Source organism: Capra hircus, chromosome 27 (assembly GCF_001704415.2).
Source record: "Capra hircus breed San Clemente chromosome 27, ASM170441v1, whole genome shotgun sequence".
Classification (NCBI taxonomy): Eukaryota; Metazoa; Chordata; class Mammalia; order Artiodactyla; family Bovidae; genus Capra; species Capra hircus.
The window spans coordinates 8,301,177-8,316,104 of record NC_030834.1 but is presented as its reverse complement, the minus strand read 5'-3'; the positions used below and the strand labels follow the sequence as shown (position 1 = coordinate 8,316,104).

The following is a 14,928-nucleotide window of genomic DNA, read 5'->3' as shown; positions in this document are numbered from 1 at the left end:
CCCAAACGTTAATACTGGAAATCTGGTTGCTTGGCAGCAGCAGTGCCTTCAAACAGACCCCTGGCATTTTCTCCAAAAATATCTGTGCTACAGAGGCTCATGAGAGGTCCCAGTTTGTGTATCAAGGGGACAGCTGCTCTGGGAGCGCTGGGCACCATGACCTTTGAGCCGAAGCGGGCCGTGACCCCAAGCCTATCCCTGAAACGTGTGTTGGGAGCAGAAGGGCCAGCCTGGGGCTGCCAACCTGGTGACAGGCTGGATGGCGGCGCCCACGCTCCCCCGCGGACAGTTCTGTGAGCCAGGACACCTAAGCCCTGGGCTCCTGGGGGGACGGATTGTTTTAAAAATAAAGCCAGAGTTGGGAGTGTGTTACACAGCACAGAACCAGAACTGAAAAAGCAACCTTTATGATTGATAGTCTTACAAAAATTAAAGTAACCCAGTGACGTTATGAGAATGAGAAAAATTGACCTACGTGAACTCAGACCATGAGGTTTTCTGTCTTGAAAGCCACTCTCCTCTCCCTGGGGTGACTTTATAACAGGAAGGTTTGTAAGGAGAGGTAGGGGGATGGGGCTGCCTGAGAGAAAGAGGGGAGAAATGACCGGAGGATGGAGTGAAAGAAGCCTTGTGTGCAGGGGTCTTGTGAGGCGAGAGTGGGTGACAGGCCTCTTCGACCTTGGGGAATCCTGAAAGTGAATGGCATTATATTAATATTAAGAAAAACAGTGGAAAGGACTCCCGTAGAGGTCCAGTGGCCAAGACTCCAAGCTCCCAATGCAGGGGGCCCAGGTTCCATCCCTGGTCAGGGAACTAAGGCCCATACGTCACAACTAAGAGCTCTCATGCTGCAACTAAAGCTCTTGGATGCCACAGCTAAGACCTGTGCAGCCAAATCAACACATAGAAATAAATACTTAAAGAAAAACCGTGGGATAAAGAGATAGTCTAACCTAAAGATAAAGGTGACCTGCCACGAAGGAAGGGATTAAGTGTGGGATTGGGGTGCAAGGAAAAGAGGGCAGCAGAGGATGAGATGGTTGGATGGCATCACCAACTTAATGTACATGAATCTGAGCAAACTCTGGGAGATAGTGAAGGACAGGGAAGCCGGGTGTGCTGCAGTCCATGGGGTTGCAAAGAGTTGGACACGACTGAACAACACGGGGTGCGAGACAAAACCTGGGGAGACTGGGGGATTAAGATGGCATCTCTGAGGCTACGGGCTCCCAGAGGATGCAAGAATGGTAGAGCAGGTGTGGGTTACAGGGCGGCAGAGGAGACTCAGTACTTCCGAGGTGCTTCACGGTGAAGGCTTGGTCACGCTGCTGTGGGTACTGCTGTGAAAAGATGGAGAATTCTGAATTCTCAGTGGGTTTTGGGAACCATGGGTGGTTTCATACTGAGTGGACTGCCTACTGCTTTAGGGCTGAGCTAGAGTTCCCAGAGAGGCCGTGTTCGGAAAGCCCGGCTGGCATGAAAAACATCTTCCACCCAATCAACTTAACGCTACCATCATGCTATGGGAAAACACAAAGACCCATGGGCTTGGGGCAAAGTTTATCAAGAAAAAAGAGAAAAAAAATAGAGTGAAAAAGACAAGGGAGGAAAGGGGAAAAGAAAGGGATGTTGGCTTTAAAAGAGGAAGACTGGGAGAATTCAGGCATTTGAACAGAATTATCTTCATTTGAGCCAAACATAATTATATCACCCTCTCAAAACTACCCAGAATTCTCATGTTCAAGGAAACCAATTTTAAATGTCTAGGTAGCTCTCATCTCACCAACTCACAACAAAATAGGCTTTGAGATTCATCTAACCACACACCAAATTAAAAAAAAAAAAAAAAAGAAACCAAAGCAAACAAAATCAAGTTATTCAAGCAAAACCACAAACTGCTTTGGTTAACCTAAATTCTAGCGGAGGTAAGTGTACTTCATTCTTTGAGTAGAGAGACTAGGCCAGGGGTGGGGAAAGCCCAAAGCCGGGCAAGTTATGCTGTCCACACAGCAAGCCAGTGGTGACACGGAGCTCAGCTCGCAGGCCTTCTGTTTCACCTGGGGCCCCGGGGCAGCCTCACCAACAAATCTCCTAGACAAGCACCACCACTCCCCACAGGGCCCACCCAATACAGGAAGAAACCGCTATTAAAGCTGAACTTCATCACTCTAGACCACACAGGGCGCTACTCAATACTCTGTAGCGACCTATATGGGGAACGCATCTATAAAAGAAAGGATGTATGTATAACTGACTCACTTCACTATATACCTGAAACTAACACAATACTGTAATTCAAGTCTAAGCCAACAAAAATTTAAAGAGACTGAACTCGAGCAACGTTTTCACTCCTCCTTTACTTTCAATATATCTTGTCCGCATCACTCTGACTGGCAAAACCTTAATTTCTGCTTGATTTGATTCAGTTCAGTCGCTCAGTCATGTCTGACTCTTTGTGACCCCATGGACTGCAGCGCACCAGGCCTCTCTGTCCATCACCAACTCCCGGAGTTCACTCAAACTCAGGTCCATCGAGTCGGTGATGCCATCCAGCCATCTCATTCTCTGTCGTCCCCTTCTCCTCCTGCCCCCAATCCCTCCCAGCATCAGAGTCTTTTCCAATGAGTCAACTCTTCGCATGAGGTGGCCGAAGTATTGGAGTTTGAACTTCAGCATCAGTCCTTCCAATGAATATTCAGGACTGATTTCTTTTAGGATGGACTGGTTGGATCTCCCTGCAGTCCAAGGGACTCTCAAGAGTCTTCTCCAACATCACAGTTCAAAAGCATCAATTCTTCGGCACTCAGCTTTCTTTATGGTCCATCTCTCACATCCATACATGATTAATGGAAAAACCATAGCCTTGACTAGACGGACCTTTGTTGGCAAAGTAATGTCTCTGCTTTTTAATATGTTATCTAGGTTGGTCATAACTTTCCTTCCAAGGAGCAAGCGTCTTTTAATTTCATGGCTGCAGTTATCATCTGCAGTGATTTTGGAGCCCCCCAAAATAAAGTCTGACGTTGTTTCCACTGTTTCCCCATCTATTTGCCATGAAGTGATGGGACTGGATGCCATGATCTTCATTTTCTGAATGTTGAGCTTTAAGCCAACTTTTTCACTCTCTTCTTTCACTTTGATCAAGAGGTTTTTTAGTTCCTCTTCACTTTCTGCCATAAGGGTGGTGTCATCTGCATATCTGAGGTTATTGATATTTCTCCCAGCAATCTTCATTCCAGCTTATGCTTCATCCAGCCTGGCATTTCACATGATATACTTTGCATATAAGTTAAATAAGCAGGGTGACAATATACAGCCTTGACGTCCTCTTTTTCCTATTTGGAACCAGTCTGTTCTTCCATGTCTGGTTCTAATCGTTGCTTTTTGACCTGCATACAGGCTTCTCAAGAGGCAGGTCAGGTGGTCTGGTATGGTTGATATGATTATGTCTTACATATTGATCACCACTACTGAGGGCAATTTTTACAAGTAACTGTTATTTTTCTAAGGGAAATGTCAATTATACCTGACTATGATGAGAAATATATATTCAGTGAAGGTGAGTAAAATTCAATCATTATAGTAACTGTTATGGTAAATGAATTCTTTGGTTGTCAAATCACCCTCTATTAAATTATTTTTCTTAGACATTCTTAACGAGCTGGGCACTCCATCACACCACTGTTGATGTCACCTATGAGGTGATGGAGGTGGCGGCTGTCAACACGGCAGTCCACAGACTGGGTGGTCCCCAGGACCTCTTTAATGGTTGCAGACACTTCTCCAGCCAAGACCACTGCTGCATCTGTCGGGTAACATTGACAGTCTCATCAAAAGCAGTGTTTCTGCTGTGCTTAATGTTTTTCTGCTTCTTTCTGTCTTGGCAGCTGCTTGAGGGCTCTAATGATCAGGGCAGAGGCAGAAGGTACCACCTCAACGTGGGCCTGTCTGGGCTGAAGGTTACTTTCGTTGTCATCCTCACACCCTTCCAATCACCGGTTGCCTTGGCCATGTCATCACCAACCTTTTTTTTTTTTAGAGACAGACCCAGGAGGCCAAGCTTGGGGGCCAGGGCAGACAAGGGACCTACTTCCCCACCAGGGCACTTTAGGTACACAACTTTGATCTTGTTGGGGTCATTGAACTTAGGCGGCAAGCTGGGGGTGGCTGATGTCGGACAAACCTGGATTTGGGACAACCAAAGAAAGTTGCATCTTGGCCGCCTCTGAGCCAAAAGTCTGTGTACTAAGAGCAAATATTTAATTCTTAAAAATAATGATCAGTTATATCAATCGTGAGCCTTACATTTTTCAAACACAAAATGTGCAGCTGAGGAAGAGGAACTCTGAGCACCTATGATCAGCCTACCACGTTTCAGTTCAGTCTCTCAGTCATACCCAGCTCTTTGTGACCCCGTGGACTGCAAAACGCCAGGCCTCCCTGTCCATCACCAACTCCCAGAGTTTGCCCAAACTCATGTCCATTGAGTCGGTGATGCCATCCAACCATCTTATCCTCTGTCGTCCCCTTCTCCTCCTGCCTTCATTCTTTCCCAGCATCAGGGTCTTTCCAAATGAGTCAGCTCTTTGCATCAGGTGGTCAAAGTATTGGAGATTCAGCTTCAGCATCAGTCTCTCCAATGAACACCCAGGACTGATCTCCTTTAGAATGGACTGGTTGGATCTCCTTGCAGTCCAAGGGACTCTCAAGAGTCTTCTCCAACACCACAGTTCAAAAGCATCAATTCTTTGGCTCTCAGCTTTCTTTACAGTTCAACTCTCAAATCCATACATGCCCACTGGAAAAATCATAGCCTTGACTAGACGGACCTTTGTTGGCAAAGTAATGTCTCTGCTTTTCAATATGCTGTCTAGGTTGGTTATAGCTTTCCTTCCAAGGAGCAAGCGTCTTTTAATTTCATGGCTGCAGTCATCATCCGCAGTGATTTTGGAGCCCCCAAAAATAGTCTGACACTGTTTCTACCGTTTCCCCATCTATTTGCCATGAAGTGATGGGACTGGATGCCATGATCTTCATTTTCTGAATGTTGAGCTTTAAGCCAACTTTTTCACTCTTTTCTTTCACTTTCATCAAGAGGCTCTTTAGTTCTTCACTTTCTGCCATAAGGATGGTGTCATCTGCATATCTGAGATTGTCAGTATTTCTCCCTGCCATCTTGATTCCAGCTTGTACTTCATCCAGCCCAGCATTTCTCATGATGTATTCTGAATATAAGTTAAATAAGCAGGGTAATAATATACAGCCTTGACATACTCCTTTTCCTATTTGGAACCAGTTTGTTGTTCCATGTCCAGTTCTAACTGTTGCTTCCTGACCTGCATACAGATTTCTCAAGAGGCAGGTCAGGTGGTCTGCTATTCCCATCTCTTTAAGAATTTTCCACACAGTGGAATTTTTCACATTTATTATGATCCACACAGTCAGAGGCTTTGGCATAGTCAATAAAGCCAAAATAGATGTTTTTCTGGAACTCTCTTGCTTTTTCGATGATCCAATGGATGTTGGCAATTTGATCTCTGGTTCCTCTGCCTTTTCTAAAACCAGCTTGAACATTTGGAAATTCACGGTTCACGTATTGCTGAAGCCTGGCTTGGAGAATTTTGAGCATTACTTTGCTAGCGTGTGAGATGAGTGCAACTGTGCGGTAGTTTGAGCATTCTTTGGCATTGCCTTTCTTTGGGATTGGAATGAAAACTGACTTTCCAGTTCTGAGGCCACTGCTGAGTCACTCTGTAGTATTTAATTCCTTACTCAGGACCTGCGTCTGCTTCCAATCAAAGACCTCAACTACTTCTCAGACTAACCTGCTGCCACAGAAAAGATGATGGGCCATCCTAAACCTGGCCAATGACCTGCACATCCTTGGTGCTACGGAAGTGCTGCTGGTGACTCATCTCGGGACCCGTGGGAGGGAGCCGTGTTCTCGGTCCACCAGCCTCCAGCCTCCCATGGCATGGCTCTCCCCACAAAAGCATGTGCCCTGCTGAAAACAGAAAGTGGCAGGACACCCCCTCACCCCCACCCCATGCCCATGCAGACCCGCCGCCTGCTGTCTGTCACCTGGACCTAGAGGCAAGCGAAGGAGGGTCTTGTCTGCTGCACTTAAGGCCCTGCTGCCCGAACCTCTCTGCTGCTATGGTGAGGGAGCACCCATATGCTGCCACAGGTCTGGGATCAGTGTGGGCAGAGAAGGAACCACTCATCCAGCCAGCGATGCTCCTTCATCCAGGCACCCTGACCGTAACCCATCAGAGGCCCTACTGCAAACAGGTGACGTACAAATGGTCTTCTGGCCAGCAAACAAAACAAGCATACCAGATGAACCCCCCCGGGGTGGAATTAGAAAATCTGAACAAAAACCAACAAAAGGATGACAAATGACAAGAGAAGACCAACGCTTCTCGAAACAGAGGCACTTGAGATTCATTTGGTAAGTGCTCTAAAACTTAAACTGAGAATACCAAAGTTAAGCTAATGAACACCGGTTTTTGGCATCCAAGTTTTTAAAACATCGCCTTGGAACTAATGAAAAATATATGAAAAAACAGAAATAAACCATCAAGGTTTCTAAATAAACCTAACGAAACCTCTGATTCACTTTAACGTGTTCTTTCTTTAAGAACTTTCAAATAGCTTTAAAATGACAAAGAGCGATGCTACAAATATCTTTTTTTTTCTGGACTCTTTGAAAAGCACTGACTTAGCCAAAATCTATTTGAACACATTCAAGAAAGAAATGGTTGCTTGACATTCGAACACTGACCAAAATCATAACATACAGAAAGCACAAATAAGATATAATAAATGAGAAGCAAGTCTGAAAAATATACATACACATCTATTTTATATATATATATATATATATTGCTGAATTACTTTGCTATACAGCTGAAAATAACAAAACACTGTAAATCAGCTATACTCTAAAAAAACAACAACAACAACTATCAAACCAGTGTTTGAAAAATTGAAGCAAAAGTCTCACTTGTGGGTATGACAGAATTCAGGCAGAGAAGTGGATCAGGGGACACTCCCACGGGTGGGAAGACAAGGCTACTTACCAACCATGGCACTGACCTCCCCGGCCATGAGCGTCTCCACGGTGTTGTTGTACAGGTTCACGTCGATGATGCCCTTCCGGATGGTCTCTCCGACTTTGGCCCCCAGCAACACCGAGCCAGTGGTTTCAAAGATGGAAGCCAGGATACAGGCCTGCCTCAAGGTCACCACGCCCGAGCCCACGGCGGTACCAAACGAATTGGCAACGTCATTGGCACCCACAGAAAATGCCAAGATAAAAGCTATGATGAAACCCAAGATGACCATCCACAGGTACTCGTCCATCGCCATTGTGGACGCGGGCCGCTGGGTGCTTTTCTTGTGCGGAAATCTCTAAAATCGGCCGAGCCTGAGGTTCTACGGGGCGTGAGGCTGAGAGTTTCTGTAAACAGTGAGTCTGCTCTGGAAAGTGCCGGGTGATGTTGGGGCTGCACAAACTGCTAACTGCTGGTTTTCAAGCTACTGTCAGGACAGTTCATTGGGTTGTGTTCAGTCAGCGGTAAAGCACATTCCATATTTTCCCTCCTGATCTGGGGAAGCTGTGAGGGCTCCTCCTGTGTCAGAAAGAAAACAAGAGGAATTAGTCACCCTGAGGACCGGGCGACAACGGTCTGTTCTTCCAGGAAGAAGTGTTTGGAGACGACTCGTGGGCTCTCCCTTCCGCGTGCGTGTGGCTGATCTGACCATAAAGCAATGCTGGAAGGTCATAAGCAGGCTAACTTCTACCCCTGCCACCACCAAAAGAGAGCTGATTCTAAAACTTCAGAGGGTAATCACGCTTTATGATTACAGACTGACAGGAAGTCCTACTAGGGTACATTTTTACACAATATGATGAATATATGTGGCCTTTATTTTAGAAGGAAAAAGTTCTGACAGAGGAGCAAAAGAAAAAGAAATGAGAAATTCACAGTTACAGAGCTCATCAAATACACGGAACATGCCTAACTTCTTGGAGCAGGGTTACCCCAACGTGGCTGTGACACTGTGGGGTGTTGGCTCCTTGTCCACCTGCTCACATACACACTTCACATCGAGCTTATCAAACCTGTGTCTGAGCACAAAGTGACCCGTCCACAGGGTGACGGGGGAGATGGAAGCTGAAGGGGACAGCGTCTCCAGCAGGATGGGGACACTGGAGCGGAGCCACCTTGTCAGAGCGTGAGGGAGAGCAAGTCACTACGCACCGCCTCCCACCTCACCTAGGGATAGCCAGAGGCCTGAGCACAGCCTGGGAGATCACCCCCAGCTCTCCCCAGGGGCCCCCAGATGTCCTTAGGGTTCCCTGCAGAGCCCTGGGAGATCTAGCAGGGAGTCCCAAGGAGATCTGGGGGAAGCCCTGGGGAGATCTGGGGGGAGCCCCAGGGAGATCTGGGGGGGTCGCAAGGAGATCTGGGGGCAGCTCCAGGAGATATGGTGAGCCCTGAGAATATCTGGGGGGGCTCTTATCCCCAGGCTTCCTCCATAGATCTCCTTGGGGCTCCCCCCAGATCTGCTCGGGGCTCCCCCCAGATCTGCTTGGGGCTCCCTCCCTAGATCACCCCCTGCCAGATCTCATCTCATCCCCCAAACCTGCCTGGGCTCATTGGCCTCAGGTCTTGCCCACCTCCTCCCCTCACTTGTTCCTGCCTCTTGTGTGAAAACCACCAGCTCCCTCAGCTCAGGGCCTTCGTACCTGCTGGTCCCCGGGCCAGAAACAGCCTCTCTGCCAGCTCACTGCCTGCTCCAAGTCCCTTTCTGCCCAGACGTCACCACCAGAGCGGGCCCCGACCTTGTCTAACAGCAGCGCCACCCACCCCATGCCATTATCCCTCTCTCTCACCCAACTGTTTGCCTTTTCTACTGACCACCTCATTCATCCGTTCACTCACTCACTCCCGTCTGGCTTCACACACGAGGATTCCCAGCTGAGTCCCCAGCACACAGACTAGCATCCGGCACGGGATAAGCCCCAGTCAAACTGCTCAGTAAGTGAAGAAAGAAGCTATTAGATAAAGGAAGGCTTGCATCGGCTTCTTCCTGGGATGAAGAAGTGATGTCACAGAAGTAATACATCCATGAAGGAAAAATGTCATGAAAAGCTTCAGAGTTGTGGTGTTCTGTTATTAGACAGAGTACCACGTCTGTGTACTTGAGTGGTTCTCAGCATTGAGAATGATGCCTATAAATGCTTACTGAACTAGTTAGCCTCATACACCACGTCATATAAAATATAACTATCAGTCAACATTAAGGTTATTTAGAGGGAAAAAAGCAGGACACAAAATTTATGTACCTATGACTGTGGCAATGTTAAAAGGTATATAAAAGACCCAGAGGTAATTCACGGACAGTGTGACAGTGGTTGAGCTGACAAGCAATAGTAGAGATCAAGTTTTTCTTTCCTCCCAAAACTCTATACTGTCGTGACATGCTTTCCAAATTAAAATAATACATAAAAACAAATCAATAAATATATAGAACCATCTTTTTAGGAAAAATGATCAACTAAAATGCATCAACCACATGTGCTGGCAGCGTGACAGGTCCAGGACGAAGCAGGAAGTGTGCTCAGACCACTTTCTCACTTTCTAGGCTTTGTAGCCCACGTGACTCTGGAGACGTGGGAAAAAGACTGCGCTGATTCGATAAATGAAAATACAAAGTCAAACCAGTATCTGGACCAATATTATCTACCTTGAAATACAAAGAGTTCTAGATGAAGCCTTGCCGGTCAGGTCAGGGGGCCCAGAGGCCAGCAAGGACACCACGGGATGCTGTTTACTGAGCACCCTGGTGGCCCGTCACCGGGAAGATGCTGAGTGGTATGCGATGTGGTCCAGGAAGGGAGACGGATGCTCATCGACAGACACACGTCAGACTATCAGGCGTGCCAGGTGCTAAAGCGGGAGGACCACATCATACACAGCCTCACGAGCCCACAGATGGGGCACCTGGTCTGTGTGAGCAGGAGGGGGTCCCCTGCCACCTAAGGATGGGGGGTGTCAAACTGGGACTGGGGGGGTCACTCCAGGCAGTTCCCAGTTGGGAAGGAGTGGCATGATAGGGGAGACCAGAGGCAGCCTGGCGAGATGGAGGCTGGGCTGGACCACACTGCTGGTGGCCACCTGCTAACACTGGGGGGCTCTGTTAGAGGGGTGCTCAGGCTCCCCTTCCTGGCGGCCCCTGGCCACAGTGCAGAGGGGGGCCAGGATGGAGGCAGTAGGGGACGTGGGGAGACTGCCTCAGAGGCCCCTGCATGGCGCAGGTGCAGATGGGGTGTCCTGAACCGGGGACAGTGTGCTGACAAGCGGAAGAGGAGGGATGGAAAGAGGGGTTCCAGTGGCTGATGCCACCAGGACGCAGTGCTGGCTCGTCAGTGGGGATGGAGACAGGAGCGCTGGGCTGAGGAGTCACCGGGCAGGGTGTTCTCCCATCTGCGCTGTGCTTGGTTTTGTTGGTAGGTGACAGGGTGGGGTCTGGGCACAGCTCACGGCTGGACACTCGACACACGCAGGGGGTAAGGCGAGGCCCTTGGGCCGCCTCTGCTCGGACTGAGGGTTCTCACAGCCTTTGTGGTACCCCGGCACCACCTCAGAGCAGAGGTTCTCTCTCCCACTCACATGACCTTAGACAGCTTATCTCCACAATTCTATGTTTTCTCCTTCACACTCAACCCCGAAGTTCCAAAGCACTTGGCCAAGGAGAAAGGCCTGCCCCTTTTAAGAGACTAAATCATTTCCAACTTGCATGATATTTACCCAGCCTACTTCCTATTGCAAGTACCAACATTTTTATTTTCTTCATTGATTTTTGTCCAACGTGGGCAAAATGAAGTGCTTAAATAACTACACAACAGGATGCACTGAAAAAGAGGGTCGCACCGCTGAAACTGAGCCCTCAGCGGGCTGGAAAACCACTGTGCGAGCGGTAGCTTGTCAAGAACGTGGCCAAATTCAGAGTGGCCGAGGCCCGACCAGGAGGCTCGGGTCTGAAAGTAGAGTTTTGAAGGGGTGGGGGGTGGTTGATCACATCAGGGAGGAAATTTGACTTATTCAATAAGTAACACTGGGCCAACGTGCCAGCTGCCATCTAGAAGGAAGAAAAAAGTGAGATTCCCTACCTCACCCCAAGTGAAAGATTTAAATATAAAAACTGAAATCAGAATAAAGACTATAGGTAAATATTTACTCGATGCTGCGACAGGGACGCCTACACGCGACCCTGGAGGCAGTGGATGAGAACACACGTGTGTTCATGGGAATCCTACAGACAGAGGCTCTGAGTGTGGAAGCAGCAATGAAACACCTTCTCTCTTCCTCAGCAGAGACGCTCAGCCCGGGGCGACGCTGATCAGAAAACCTCCAGCAAATGCCTTGCTCTTCCTGCCTCTCCTTGCCTGAGTGTGAAAACCCCTAAACAGCCAGACTCACAGACCTAGGGTTACAAGACGGTCGTCGGTTTTCCGATGCCCCTGACCTTTTGCACTGGAGGAGAGTTCGAACTCCTGCAAGAAGTACTGAGGGTCTGTAGGGTCTGTGCCCCCGACGGGTCATGTTCACAAGAGCCTCCCTTTCCTCGGTGAGCCGGAGTCTCAGCACCCTGCGTGGTCTGGCGCCTGGGCCTTCGGCTCTGAGCCCCGTTCCCAGGACTCCTGTGTGGAGGCTTCAGACTCTCTTCCTCTGTCAGCGTTGATTCAACTCTCCCCAACGCCCTCCTATCCACCCTGGGAATCGGAATGTTTACAGAAGCGTGAAAACAAACATTCTCAGAATATTTCTAGTCAGGTTTGTACACTGCTTAAGAACAGGAATGTTGCTGAGTTGTGGCATTTAATAAACTTTGGTGCACAGAGAAGCCTGGATCGGGGGGTCCTGCTCTGAAATGCTGCCAACGGTGACACCCCAGGAGACCCTTGACCCTCCCAGCAAAGGTCTGCTCCAGCGCCCCCCACCCCACGCCGGCCTGGGGTCTAACCATCTCCCCAGTTGGCACCTACCAGCCCCAGACAAGCAGATCCACAGCGGTGGGCTGTGGGCTCTTCAGGGACCCAGACTCACGCAGAAAAGAATCCCAAAGATGACTTCCGGCTTTTTCCCCAAGTACACACTGATTTCCATCAGTTCACCTACGAGTCTCGAACTCAGCTTTTTTTTTTTTTTTTAAAAAAAAACACCTCTGATCCTGAAGGACGCTGACTGAGCTAGCGTCACGTTTCACCCAAGTCTTTCTTCTGCCCCGGTGATGCCGAAGGAATTCAATAAATCTATAAAATGTCTTGTTTCCTGGGTCTGCTTGGAAACAGCCTAAGTAGGGTAAGGTCCTACTTGATGAGGCTTAATCTTATTTACTGACATGAGCTGAGTCATAATTAACAGTTGCCTCCATCCTCTGGCTCGACTCAGAAGCAGATACCAGGAGAGGGTCCCCTGTGTCGTTCTGGCCCATGAGGATCTTTTCCGAAGGCTCACGGCCGCACGCAGGCCAGGCCCTCCCACCAACAGACGATAGGAAGGAGCCAGGTCCCCACGCAGAAAACCTGGGGCTCTGAAGTAATTTCCCAACTCCTTTCCTGAGGCCCCAGGTACCTCGTACACACAACTCTCTGAAAATGAAAAACCTGCTCTCCTGGCAACGCGCACTGCATTGGGAGTTCTGACACTTAGGTCAAAACGGCGGGGGAGACAGGTATCCCTTCAGGGGCAGGATGTAAAATCCAGTAATTCTGCTACCTGTGGGTGAGCCTGATGAATAAGATGCAAAGATGACGAGTTTTTTCCCCTGGTGGTATTTCAACAGAATTGAAGATTTCACTTTCGGAGTCTTGCAGAAAACAGCGCAGCAAGCACAAACGCCTTTTCCACCTTTTAGGACGCAGACCTTGCCATGGAGAGTGTTACCATTCTCTCGAGTAGCTCTTGACTTCACAGGCTTAAACGGTAAAAAAAATAGTTCAAAAATAACAGTATATTTAAGATAGAAAACACTGAGCTTCACGTTTTCACGCAAATGATGAAAAACTGAAGTATTACTAGGGAGGGTCTGAAACAGCTCTCAGCTCCCTTTTAAAGGGCCTGTTCCCAGATCGGCCATGCGGCACTGAGCGCAGAGGTGCCCGGAGACAGGCAGACAGGTGCTCTCCTGATAGAGGCGGGGAGGGGTGAGGGGCAGAGGGGACGAGGAGGGAGGAGGGAGAGAGAAAGGGAAGAAAACGACTCAGAAGGTCAGGGACCGCCTGGAACAGGGGATGGAGGCAGAGGATGCAGGGGATGGAGCACGGACACAGCCTGATAACAGCGACGCTAAGACGTGCAAAGTGGAACAGGAGAGGCTGGGACCTCGGCCCAGCGCTGAGTGTCCGTGCCCCCTCCTTTTCTCTCTACTATTAAAGGGGAGCACCTGTTTCTCCCACCTGGTGAAGGGGACGAGCCCAGGACAGGTCACCCCGGGTCCACCCCAGTCTCCTGGGCAGGTCACGTCCACGCCCTGTCTGAGAAGTGGCAAGAAGGGCACAATGCACAGTGGTGTGCGAGGTCCTGGCTCAGCACAGGGGGCCATGCGCGGCAAAGAAAGCCCTGGGCAATGGGCAGGAACCCTGAGGCCTGAGCCTGGCCCTGCTGCTAACCCGCGACATGACCACAGAGAAGTCTCGAAGGGGGGGACAGTAACAACACACGGACTTTTTGAAATTATTCTCAGGGTCAAATCCATTTTTTTCAGTGTCTGCAAGTTGTGGTTGGCTTCAAGCAACTTGAAGTTATTGGTTATTGGGGCAGTCACAGGGAGAATAAGAGCGTAAGGGTCCAAAATCCTTTGAGAAGGGTCTTCCTCACTCACATGGCCCCACCTCCCTCAAGGGCTGCTCTTCTTCCTGCTGTACAAACTCTAGCCTTGTCTTTGCCTAAAGACTGACACACACCGTAAGGCTCAGGAACTTCGTGGAGGGGTGGATGGAGGAGAAGGGGTAGAGAGAAAAGAACTTGAAAAAGCGCTAGGAAAAAAAAATCCGCACAAAATGGGAAAGCCATTTTGGAACTCAGGGGTTTCTCATACTCTGAAGCATGCGCTTACTGTGCAAGCCAGCAGACCCGTGAGAAATGGAAACACACGTCTCTACAGGAGACTCTAAGTTCTCTCACAAGCAGTTGGTGTTACTATGCACGTGTGTCAAAACTTGTGCCAACTGTACACTGACCACTGGTGGGCTTGCCTGTACATAAATTATGCTTCAGTAAGGCTGCTTATAAAATAACACTGGAATATATAAACACGTGTGGTGATGGATGCATTAATTAACTGTGTGGGAATGGATGCATCAATCAACTAGATGGGAAGAATTCTTTTGCAATGTATACGTATAAAAACATACAAAACCACCACAGGGTACACTTCATATTATAATATTTAAATGATAATCTTACCACTTTATCAATTGTACCTCAACAGAGCTGAGGGGGATGAAAAGAAAACAACACAAGTCAGATTTGGTATTTTCCCTTCCTGCCACACTGTCCAGCTGAGATGAAGAATAAAAGCTAAACAGTTTTTAAAAAAAGAAATCGCAGCGAGGAGAGAAGGAACATTCCAGCTAGACACAGCGCGACCAGGCTCGGGGCAAGCCGTCTCCCTTGCTCCAAGCAGTGGCATCGAGAAGCACAGAGCTAATGAGACCCAAGGAGGGGCTGCCTCACAGGGAAGTCCTCCAGAGAGGGACTCGGACACAACTTTTCTGAGGTCGGAGATGAGAGAGGAAGGCCCACTGCTGGGATCGCCCACTGACCGCCCTTCAGGATGGGCATCAAGCGCTTCTACAGAGAAAAGAGCACGGGTCTTCCCGTGGAGACAAGTCTCCATCCCTTGCACAGGAGC

General features: G+C 48.8%; 1 protein-coding gene and 1 pseudogene across 6 annotated transcripts in view; both read right to left on the bottom strand.

Annotated features, from left to right (window-relative positions):
* Positions 1 to 14,928, bottom strand: part of SLC20A2 (solute carrier family 20 member 2) — a 110,241-nt gene that overhangs the window by 43,409 nt on the left and 51,904 nt on the right. For 5 of the 6 annotated variants that reach the window (XM_018041867.1, XM_018041869.1, XM_018041866.1 and 2 more), the window contains one exon: positions 7,083 to 7,634. In XM_018041867.1, the coding sequence (XP_017897356.1) occupies positions 7,083 to 7,371 (289 nt within the window). In that variant the 5' untranslated portion in view covers positions 7,372 to 7,634. Of the gene's footprint in view, positions 1 to 7,082; positions 7,635 to 12,791; positions 12,812 to 14,928 lie in introns of those variants that run through there. The other variant, XM_018041872.1, reaches the window with a different exon arrangement.
* Positions 3,654 to 4,279, bottom strand: LOC102175183 (annotated as a pseudogene).